Raw genomic sequence first — 12,060 nt, 5'->3', positions numbered from 1 at the left:
TCAAGGTGCTTCTTGCAGGGCCTTAGTATGATGCAAGGCCTTTAACACTGAATTCAAGGTGCTTCTTGCAGGGCCTTAGTATGATGCAAGGCCTTTAACACTGACTTCAAGGTGCTTGTTGCAGGGCCTTAGTATGATGCAAGGCCTTTAACACTGACTTCAAGTTGCTTGTTGCAGGGCCTTAGTATGATGCAAGGCCTTTAACACTGAATTCAAGGTGGCTGTTGCAGGGCCTTAGTGTGATGAAAGGCCTTTAACACTGACTTTAAGGTGCTTGTTGCAGGGCCTTAGTATGATGCAAGGCCTTTAACACTGACTTCAAGTTGCTTGTTGCAGGGCCTTAGTATGATGCAAGGCCTTTAACACTGACTTCAAGGTGCTTCTTGCAGGGCCTGATGCAAGCCTTTACACTTACTTCAAGGTGCTTGTTGCAGGGCCTTAGTATGATGCAAGGCCTTTAACACTGACTTTAAGGTGCTTGTTGCAGGGCCTTAGTATGATGCAAGTGTTGCAGGGCCTTAGTATGATGCAAGGCCTTTAACACTGACTTCAAGGTGGCTGTTGCAGGGCCTTAGTATGATGCAAGGCCTTTAACACTGACTTCAAGGTGCTTGTTGCAGGGCCTTAGTATGATGCAAGGCCTTTAACACTGACTTCAAGGTGCTTGTTGCAGGGCCTTAGTATGATGCAAGGCCTTTAACACTGACTTCAAGGTGGCTGTTGCAGGGCCTTAGTGTGATGAAAGGCCTTTAACACTGACTTTAAGGTGCTTGTTGCAGGGCCTTAGTATGATGCAAGGCCTTTAACACTGACTTCAAGTTGCTTGTTGCAGGGCCTTAGTATGATGCAAGGCCTTTAACACTGACTTCAAGGTGCTTCTTGCAGGGCCTTAGTATGATGCAAGGCCTTTAACACTGACTTCAAGGTGCTTGTTGCAGGGCCTTAGTATGATGCAAGGCCTTTAACACTGACTTCAAGGTGGCTGTTGCAGGGCCTTAGTATGATGCATGACCTTGATGTTAGCATTGCCTCCTTAGTTTACTGGTGAGAAATAAACCCATTTATATGAGGTCCCTTTCCACGCAGGGGCCTGTGGAATGTGCCATTCATCAGCTCCACATACCTGGTGCAGGGACAGAAACTACCCAGTCTCAGGAATGCATACTCAATCAACTCCGAGCTCGACCCAGATATGTCCTTCACTAAACATGTTCGAGATCAGGTAAGCTCAGTAATACTTGGTCCCTTTCATCAAATATTTCAGGGGCGGTGGGGTAGCCTAATGGTTAAAGCGTTGGCTTGTCACGCTGAAGACCCGGGTTCGAATCCCCACATGGGTACAATGTGTGAAGCCCATTTCTGGTGTCACCCGCCGTGATGTTGCTGGAATATTGCTAAAAGCGGCGTAAAACCAAACTCAGTCAGTCAGTCAGTCAAATATTTGATAGGACATGCAGTAGTTTGTGGTCAGCCCATGTTTCCACTCATAGGAGGGTTTCATTTCACATTTCTGTTCCTGATGGTACGGTGAAAGTAGTCAGTAATGACCCCCAAGATCGGTGTGTTATATCTTGTATTACAGGTATCACTGTAAATGAAAGTTGTCAGTGATAACCGCCGAGAGGGGCATATATGTAACGTTGCAAGTAAACAAATGTTCCACACATTGATGCATGGAGATGCATGTTTGTTGACGCCAATGCCTCACCATCTGTCAGAAGCAGCTGATATAATTTACAAGCATTGGTAAGAATTGTAACATACATTGATTTCTTCTGTTTCAGGGCAGCTTCCTGTATGTGACAAACAGACAGAAGTTTGGACACCTGGTAGAAGTGGACCACTATGAGACAGACCATTATGTCAATGACATGTTCGATATATTCAACAACCCCACGGTCAGTATGACAACAGGGTTTTGACCTACAAAACTGAGGCCAAAGGGAACCCGAATAATTGCGTTGAAGGGTCCTGTAATGTATTGAAATGGTGTAGTGCACTGTACAGTAAGATTTCATAACTACAGTAATAATACGACCTTGATAGTTCTTGTAGAATGTTTGGGTAGATTTCTGTGCATCTCTCAGGATGCAATGTATTTGTTTTCTGTGGCCACATAGACATTTCTGCATATTGGATGCACATGCCTGTGCTGAGTCTACGATAGCCTGCAGTAGGACTTGTGGTTGGTTGGTCGGTTGGTTGGTTGTTGTTTGACACCGCACTCAGCAGCATTCCAGCGATATAGACAATCCAGGGATCAACAGCACAGACATCGATCTACGCAATTGGGATACAATGATACATGTCAACCAAGTCAGCAAGCCTGACCGCCCAATCCCGTAAGTCACCTCTTACAACAAGCATGGGTTACGCGGATCTTCACGGGTAGTAGGACAGATGGACATGTGGATGTGTTTAACATTCATGTGTAGTGTGAGTAAACTATATTCTGTAGCAGTTATCAACACAGTGAAGTTTGTTGCAGAAGCTAGATATTTATTACATTGTTTCCTGCTAGTTTATTCACCATCATGTTAATTTTCATGACACCCACAGGGTGCCTTGATTAATGGCATGCCATGTCGGAGTTGGATGCTGACTTTAGTTTCTTTGTGTTACCAGGAATGGGAGGAAAGGTACATTCACCCTGACTATGCCAAGTCTTTGAATGAGGATGCTGACATATTGCAGGTTGGTGCCGTCATCAGCCCATGTGATCCTTCGCCTTTACAGCTTATTTACTCACATGCGGTCTTGCATCAGTGTCAACTGCTTTTTCAGTCCAGACTTTACAAACAGAGTTGAACACATCAGTGAACATCTAAAAACACACTTCTCTTTGGAGATGGTCAATTTGAATAGAGAGCCAAAGAGTTCAATGTAACAAGTATATCAAAAGTTACACTTCCTTTGTAAAGTACAAATTCTAGCACACTTTTGGTTTAAGACCCAACAGGGATTTGATCCACACTCACAGAGTGAGGCACACCTGCACACTGATTCAGCCACACTACAGACTTGGCCCCCAAGGTGTCCATAAGAATGATAGTGTAAATCTAATACTTTTTGCAACAAGTGTAAATCGCCATGGCTACCATTGCCAAAAGATATGACCAATAGATTGTTAGAAAGTGGTCAGTCAAATGTAACACATGTTACTTTCTAAGTAAAGTGCAAATCTTAGTGGACATGACTTGGCTTAAATTGGAGACTTGTTTTTTAGACAGTTTTGGTTATTAGAAAATGGTGTGTGTTAACCACAAGATTTATTTACCTATAATGTCTTTGTCTGTTTCCCTTTCAGCCATGTCCTGATGTATTTTGGTTCCCCGTCGTCACTGAGCAATTTTGTAAAGACTTTGTAGATACAATGGAAAACTTTGGACAGTGGTCAGGTGGAAAAAATGAGGTATGAAAGTACACCTAACGTGAACACCATTAATAGAGAGTGTGGATATATGTATATAATCGTATGAAAGTACACCCAACGTGAACACCATTAATAGAGAGTGTGGATATATGTATATAATCGTATGAAAGTACACCCAAGCGTGAACACCATTAATAGAGAGTGTGGATATATGTATATAATCGTATGAAAGTACACCCAACGTGAACACCATTAATAGAGAGTGTGGATATATGTATATAATCGTATGAAAGTACACCCAACGTGAACACCATTAATAGAGAGTGTGGATATATGTATATAATCGTATGAAAGTACACCCAACGTGAACACCATTAATAGAGAGTGTGGATATATGTATATAATCGTATGAAAGTACACCCAATGTGAACACCATTAATAGAGAGTGTGGATATATGTATATAATCGTATGAAAGTACACCCAATGTGAACACCATTAATAGAGAGTGTGGATATATGTATATAATCGTATGATGAAAGTACACCCAACGTGAACACCATTAATAGAGAGTGTGGATATATGTATATAATCGTATGAAAGTACACCCAAGCGTGAACACCATTAATAGAGAGTGTGGATATATGTATATGTCATATGAAAGTACACCCAATCGCGTGAACACCATTAATAGAGAGTGTGGATATATGTATATAATATATAATATGAAAGTACACCCATTAATAGAGAGTGAACACCATTAATAGAGAGTGTGGATATATGTATATAATGTGGATATATGTATGAAAGTACACCCAGCGTGAACACCATTAATAGAGAGTGTGGATATATGTATATAATCGTTATGAAAGTACACCCAGCGTGAACACCATTAATAGAGAGTGTGGATATATGTATATAATCGTATGAAAGTACGTGAACCCATTAATAGAGAGCGTGAACCCAACCATTAATAGAGAGTGTGGATATATGTATATAATCATATGAAAGTACACCCAACGTGAACACCATTAATAGAGAGTGTGGGTATATGTATATAATCGTATGAAAGTACACCCAACGTGAACACCATTAATAGAGAGTGTGGATATATGTATATAATCGTATGAAAGTACACCCAACGTGAACACCATTAATAGAGAGTGTGGATATATGTATATAATTCATTTCTTTTGCGGCAAGTTTGCAGTCTTTATGATGCTCATCTACTGCAGCACTGGAAGTGTACATGGTGATGCTCTGTGTTGCAGGATCCAAGGTTGGCAACAGGCTACGAGAATGTCCCTACTGTAGATATACATATGAACCAAGTGGGTTTTGAGAGACACTGGCTCCATATCCTCCGTAAATATGTCCGCCCCCTGCAGGAGAAAGTCTTTCAAGGTTACTTCCATGATGTAAGTATTCCTGGCCATAGCTGTGATCAATGTTGAGAGTTGTTCCATGATGTAAGTATTCCTGGCCATAGCTGTGATGAATGTTGAGAGTTGTTCCATGATGTAAGTGTTTCTGGCCATAGCTGTGATGAATGCTGAGAGTTGTTCCTTGATGTAAGTGTTCCTGGCCATAGCTGTCATCAATGCTTAGAGTTGCTCCATGATGTAAGTGTTCCTGGCCATAGCTGTGATGAATGTTGAGAGTTGCTCCATGATGTAAGTGTTCCTGGCCATAGCTGTGATCAATGTTGAGAGTTGTTCCATGATGTAAGTGTTCCTGGCTGTAGCAATGTTGAGAGTTGCTCCATGATCAATGTTCCTGGCCATAGAGTTGTTGAGAGTTGCTCCATGATGTAAGTGTTCTTGGCCATAGCTGTGATCAATGCTGAGAGTGTTGCTCCATGATGTAAGTGTTCCATGGTAAGTGTTCTGGCCATAGCTGTGATGAATGTTGAGAGTTGCTCCATGATGTAAGTGTTCCTGGCCATAGCTGTGATGAATGTTGAGAGTTGCTCCATGATGTAAGTGTTCCTGGCCATAGCTGTGATGAATGTTGAGAGTTGCTCCATGATGTAAGTGTTCCTGGCCATAGCTGTGATGAATGTTGAGAGTTGCTCCATGATGTAAGTGTTCCTGGCCATAGCTGTGATCAATGTTGAGAGTTGCTCCATGATGTAAGTGTTCCTGGCCATAGCTGTGATGAATGTTGAGAGTTGCTCCATGATGTAAGTGTTCCTGGCCCAATGTTGAGAGTTGCTCCAGTAGCTGTGATGTTCCTGGCCATAGCTATGATGAATGTTGAGAGTTGCTCCATGATGTAAGTGTTCCTGGCCATAGCTGTGATCAATGTTGAGAGTTGCTCCATGATGTAAGTGTTCCTGGCCATAGCTGTGATGAATGTTGAGAGTTGCTCCAGTGATGTAAGTGTTCCTGGCCATAGCTGTGATGAATGTTGAGAGTTGCTCCATGATGTAAGTGTTCCTGGCCGTAGCTGTGATGAATGTTGAGAGTTGTTCCGTGATGTAAGTGTTCCTGGACATATTTTTAACCTACCGTACATTCTATGTTTTTCAGCCTCCCCATGCTATCATGAACTTCGTCGTGAGGTACAGACCGGATGAGCAGCCTCTGCTGCGTCCACACCATGATTCCTCCACCTACACCGTCAACCTCGCCCTCAACAGTCCCGGGGTGGACTTCGAGGTACTGTACACATTAGTAGTAGATATACATTGTGTCAGGTCTTCCAGTGTATTGCCATGCTGCTATATACATCCAGCCTTAGATGAAGCAAGGCCTGCCCCACTGGCAAGGAGGAATTGTAGTTTGACTGATATTGCTTTGTGCCAGTGTGACATCAGTATTCAACATGCCAGACATGTTACCCATCTTCCTTCTTTGTTTGGACATCAGGGATAAGCAATCAGTTCAATCCCATTCCGCTGATAGTGTTCATGATGGATGGATGTGTCTAGTCCCATCCTGATGCAGTGTTTATGATTGGTGTGTTTGGTCCCATCCTGACACCAGCATTCATGATAGGTGAGTTTGGTCCCATCCTGATGCAGTGTTCATGATTGGTGAGTTCAGTCCCATCCTGATCCAGTGTTCATGATGGGTGAGTTCAGTCCCATCCTGATGCAGTGTTCATGATGGGTGAGAGTTTGTCCCATCCTGACACCAGTGTTCATGATGTGAGTTTGATCCCATCCTGACACCAGTTTTCATGATGGGTGAGTTTAGTCCCATCCTGATGCAGTGTTCATGATGGGTGAGTTTGGTCCCATCCTGACACCAGTGTTCATGATGGGTGAGTTTGGTCCCATCCTGACACCAGTGTTCATGATGGGTGAGTTCAGTCCCATCCTGACACCAGTGTTCATGATGGGTGAGTTTGGTCCCATCCTGATGCAGTGTTCATGATGGGTGAGTTCAGTCCCATCCTGACACCAGTGTTCATGATGGGTGAGTTCAGTCCCATCCTGACACCAGTGTTCATGATGGGTGAGTTCAGTCCCATCCTGATGCAGTGTTCATGATGGGTGAGTTTGGTCCCATCCTGACACCAGTGTTCATGATGGGTGAGTTTGGTCCCATCCTGACACCACTGTTCATGATGGGTGAGTTTGGTCCCATCCTGACACCAGTGTTCATGATGGATGGATGTGTTTAGTCCCATCCTGATGCAGTGTTCATGATGGGTGAGTTTGGTCCCATCCTGACACCAGTGTTCATGATGGGTGAGTTTGGTCCCATCCTGATGCAGTGTTCATGATGGGTGAGTTTGGTCCCATCCTGACACCACTGTTCATGATGGGTGAGTTTGGCCCCATCCTGATGCAGTGTTCAGTGATTCATGATGGTGAGTTTGGTCCCATCCTGATGCAGTGTTCATGATCGGTGAGTTTGGTCCCATCCTGACACCAGTGTTCATGATGGGTGAGTTTCAATCCCATCCTGACACCAGTGTTCATGATGGGTGGAGTGTCTAGTCCCATCCTGATGCAGTGTTTATGATTGGATGAGTTTGGTCCCATCCTGACACCAGTGTTCATGATGGGTGAGTTTGGTCCCATCCTGACACCAGTGTTCATGATGGGTGAGTTCAGTCCCATCCTGACACCAGTGTTCATGATGGGTGAGTTCAGTCCCATCCTGATGCAGTGTTCATGATGGGTGAGTTTGGTCCCATCCTGACACCAGTGTTCATGATGGGTGAGTTCAGTCCCATCCTGACACCAGTGTTCATGATGGGTGAGTTCAGTCCCATCCTGACACCAGTGTTCATGATGGGTGAGTTTGGTCCCATCCTGATGCAGTGTTCATGATGGGTGAGTTTGGTCCCATTCTGACACCAGTGTTCATGATGGGTGAGTTTGGTCCCATCCTGACACCAGTGTTCATGATGGGTGAGTTTGGTCCCATCCTGACACCAGTGTTCATGATGGGTGAGTTCAGTCCCATCCTGACACCAGTGTTCATGATGGGTGAGTTTGGTCCCATCCTGATGCAGTGTTCATGATCGGTGAGTTTGGTCCCATTCTGACACCAGTGTTCATGATGGGTGCGTTTGGTCCCATTCTGACACCAGTGTTCATGATGGGCGAGTTCAGTCCTATCCTGACACCTGTGTTCATGATGTTTTGACAAGGTCTCACCTGCGGTTTCTGTTTGCAGGGTGGTGGATGCCGCTTCATCCGCTACGACTGCAAGGTGACGGCCACCAGGAAAGGGTGGATGTTGATGCACCCAGGTCGCTTGACACACTACCATGAAGGACTACGTGTGACCAACGGCACAAGATACATCATGATCTCATTCGTAGACCCATAGACGCCAGGCCAGTCAACTCAATGTGAAGTGCTTGCAGTTCTTTCACTTGATCATTGTTGAAGTTAAGCAAGAAATGTTAGGTCACATGAAATTTGTAACTAAATGGCCAGACGTCATCTGTCATGAATGTACAATAGCTTAACAGCTGTCATCCATGGATTCAAATTGTAGATAGGATCTATTGTCCAATGCACCGTAGGTGATAATGTCTTAACATAGGTGTGGTAATTAAGTGGATATTTAAATCTGAAGAAAAACAATATATAAGTACTTTGGCATTGGAATACTGGCTGTATTAAAGTAACCTTTGTATTAAAAAATACAAAATAATATTTCTTACTTTAGGAGATAGATATTAAATGTTTTATTGAGTATATTCCTGGGAAAATCAATTTGAAATGACATTGTTCAGTGCAGGTTTTGAATGTTAAAATGTCAGGGTATCGAAAGCTTGGTGCTCATTTTTCTGAAGCGCTCTCTCTATGTATGTTAGCTCACAGGTTTGTGAGACAGGCGGGACATCATTCCAGAATGCTATTACCATGGACTGAATTGGCTTCATGATCCAACAAGTCATGTCATACGCCTCAGTGATAACTGACCTTCTGGTCAGCAGAAAGTTGATCTGACAAATATTGTTCCTTTATAATATTTATTTAAAGTGATAACTATTTCACCAAACCAAATGGCATGGTTTCTCAAACTGGGATTGAAATAAGAAAAATTCAAACAAGTATTTGTGAGCTATGGATAGTCTAGATTTCCAGGTTTCTAATCCTAGTTAATCATGTTCCAACCAGTCACATTGTAGGAGACACTCCCATTCATTAGCTTGGATTGCTGCAGATACATCTTACCCTGCAAAAACTTCCTGAATATTTTATACTGATAAAGCTTTCTGAATACCATTGGTGAAAAAATGGGTGTTATTTGCCAATAGTTTCCGTAGATGGCATATCAATTAATGTAGGCATGCAACACATATGGGCTGTTTGTCATCACCTTTGAACATAGCACAGCATAACAAGTAAAAGAAACTAAACTTAAAGTCAATGAGTGAGTCAGTGCCTTTTCTCTGGGACCAAAACATGATTCTTGTGCAGTCCTTGCTATCAGATGTAATGTGGCATGCCTTGCTATGCTTCTGCCACAGCATACGTTGTTCCATAGAACATCATGCGTGTGAAATCAACCTAGTCACATAGGCCTAGAAAGTCGGGTGCATTGAATGCATCAATGACTGTTGAGTTACCCGTCTTTGTGATATGCCCCTGTGACAGAACAGCTTTCAGGTACAAATACAGTTGACTTGTGTATATTTTATTTACTTAGGCATTTAGATAGTTCCTACAGTGTGAACTGTGTCCTGGATAAGATCAGCAGATTGATGTCGCATCCAAATAAATGGAAAGCAAGATGTGTGAAAGGAAATGAAACTGTTGTAATGAGTGTCAAATTGTGATGAACAGTTGATATCATGATGACAGTTGCAGATTGCTTATTCAGGTGAATCTCGGTTTTAACATTTAGATAAATTTGCAATTTCAGAAAGAATTTGAGTGCGTGTTTAGATTAGTCAGGTTGGTTGCAAACTGCTGCAAGAAAATCAAAATATTTTAAGATTTCAAATGGTGCTATTATGCTTATCTATTTAGTGCAAATACTTTTTATCTGTATTCTTGTATCGTGTTTATATCAGATTTGTAACATGGATGTTTAGTTGCTATATACAGTTGTACTTGTTCAAGATGTGCAAACACAGCTATGGTGATAGGAAACAGCAAACATTTGAGGATACGTTATCACACCAACTTATAGATTTGTTAACTTACAAGTCCTCATTGTGTATGGGAAATGAAAAAAAAAGGGAACTAAACTCTGTCTGTTGGTACATTGTTGATGTACTTGGCATGCATTATGAATATGTGTAACTTTATAAGTGCATTCATCTCCACCACAGGGTGAGGTCTGAGAAACCCTTACTTCCCGACCAAAATGATACACAATTTTACATGTAACAATCCGCCTATATATAAGCTGGTTGGTCAACTTGAAGCAAAGACTTATCACATAAACATATCATTCATGTCGAACTGTTGTTGTAGAAGGTGATAAAACGTTGGTACAGAGACTTAACTTATTACTGGCAATCGTGTAACACCAATCCAACTTTCCTTTCCTAATTACTCCTCTAGGGTGCCGCACATCATTGTGCTGAGTTGTGTTCTTTAGGCTCACCAGAAACCTATGATTGTTGGCTCTGAGTAGTCTCCATTGTGTTTCTGGGTTTATTAACACCATACCTGTGTTGTGTGTTTCCCCAACGCAGTAAACATGTGAGACCTCCTTCAGTTTGAGCTTTCTTCCCTCTTGAAGCTGACATTCCGTAATATAAAAGGAATACTGGAGCAGAGCCTTAATCATTCACTAAATGTGTGGAAGTCATCAACACAGCCCATACTGAGAGCAGTTGGCTGAAGACATCTGGAATTAAAACATTGGCACTTACATCACACGTTATATGAAAGTAAGTGTGCCAAGGGCCTTGCCTGCCTTGTTGCCTTGCACAGCATGTAATACAGCTTATTTCTGTTTTCAGTCTTAGTGGTCATGCTACGACTGTTCAGTGATTAACTATCTCCGTCCTATTCATTGTATATATGATATTGTTACACTGGGGGGACTCTGGTTTGAAATCAGCATATTTTCTCAAAGATATAGCTCAATTCTTTGTTCCAACCAATCGTAAACTGTATTCTTCAGATACTTAGGGAAAACTGTGTTTGTAAGTCAGCTTTCTACCCCACCATTGCGTGATACTGTGAACTACGATGTCCATTTCGTGTTCTGGTTGGTAAAATATGTACAGTTCCTATGCTGACATAAGGTTCCCTGTTTGTAAATGCAGTGTGATCATATGTTATTGTCTTCCACAGCAAGGTATCCACATGTTGTTTTGTTACCCTCATCCTGCAACTACTTGTGTGTAGGTTAGTATACTGGGAATACACATTTTATTTCCACCGATATATGAAAATATTTGATCCCACTGGAAAAACTTTATATTTATGTACAAAATCAATGTTACCAGTAATAAAACATGGAACAGGTGTGAGTTTTGTTATATCCTGAGAGTTGTTCAATCCAGCAGGGTTTCACTCAGCATTACTTTGTGTACTGCAGAGTGTGATAACATGGTTCGGTCGACTGGCGGGAGAGGGTGGCGCCACCTACGTCTGGGCTGATGTATTTGAGACTTGACTTGCTATTACTAGTTTATCAGGGTTGGATTTGGTTTTGTTTGTTTATTGTTCACACTGTACTTGTGGTCATCTGTAAATAATAAAGTCTGGGCCAGACAATCCAGTGATCAACACCAAGAACATCAATCTATGAAATTGGGAACCGATGACATGTGTCAACCAAGTCAGCACCACCCGATCTCGTTAGTCGCCTCTTACGACAAGCATGGGTTGCTGAGGGCCAATTCTAACACACATCTTCACAGGTTTATCAAGGTTGGAGAGTGTAAAGTGAGTGAGTGTGTTTAGTTTTACGTCGCTTTTAGCAATATTCAAGCAATATCATGGCAGGGAGCACCAGAAATGGGCTTCACACATTGTACCCATGTGGGGAATCGAACTTGGGTCTTCGGCGTGACAAGTGGACGCTTTAACCACCAGGATACCAGGAGGAAGTGAGTGAGTGAATTTAGTTTTACACCTCACTCGACAATATTCCAGTTTTGGGCGGCGGTCTGTCAATAATGGAATCTGGATCAGACAAGCCAGTGATCAACAGCATGAGCATCGATCTACGTTAATTGGGATGTGATGACGAGGAAGTATGAGTGAGGGAGTTTGGTTTTACGTCACTTTTAGCAATATTCCAGCAATATC

The 12,060-nt window shown here is 42.4% G+C and overlaps 1 protein-coding gene across 1 annotated transcript in view; it reads left to right on the top strand.

Moving 5' to 3' along the window:
- Nucleotides 1-11,271, top strand: part of LOC124279706 (multifunctional procollagen lysine hydroxylase and glycosyltransferase LH3-like) — a 31,530-nt gene extending 20,259 nt beyond the window's left edge. Inside the window, exons 14-20 of the mRNA XM_046715551.1 lie at nt 1,087-1,222; nt 1,785-1,898; nt 2,626-2,694; nt 3,308-3,412; nt 4,643-4,789; nt 5,903-6,031; nt 8,006-11,271. Of these exons, the coding sequence (XP_046571507.1) occupies nt 1,087-1,222; nt 1,785-1,898; nt 2,626-2,694; nt 3,308-3,412; nt 4,643-4,789; nt 5,903-6,031; nt 8,006-8,161 (856 nt within the window). The 3' untranslated portion in view covers nt 8,162-11,271. The remainder of the gene's footprint in view (nt 1-1,086; nt 1,223-1,784; nt 1,899-2,625; nt 2,695-3,307; nt 3,413-4,642; nt 4,790-5,902; nt 6,032-8,005) is intronic.
- The last annotated feature ends 789 nt before the right edge of the window (nt 11,272-12,060 follow it).

Source organism: Haliotis rubra, unplaced genomic scaffold (assembly GCF_003918875.1).
Source record: "Haliotis rubra isolate DU_JTF1 unplaced genomic scaffold, ASM391887v1 Scf255, whole genome shotgun sequence".
In the NCBI taxonomy this organism is placed as follows: domain Eukaryota; kingdom Metazoa; phylum Mollusca; class Gastropoda; order Lepetellida; family Haliotidae; genus Haliotis; species Haliotis rubra.
The sequence above is the reverse complement of the archived record's forward strand: the minus strand, read 5'-3'. Positions and strand labels throughout refer to the sequence as shown.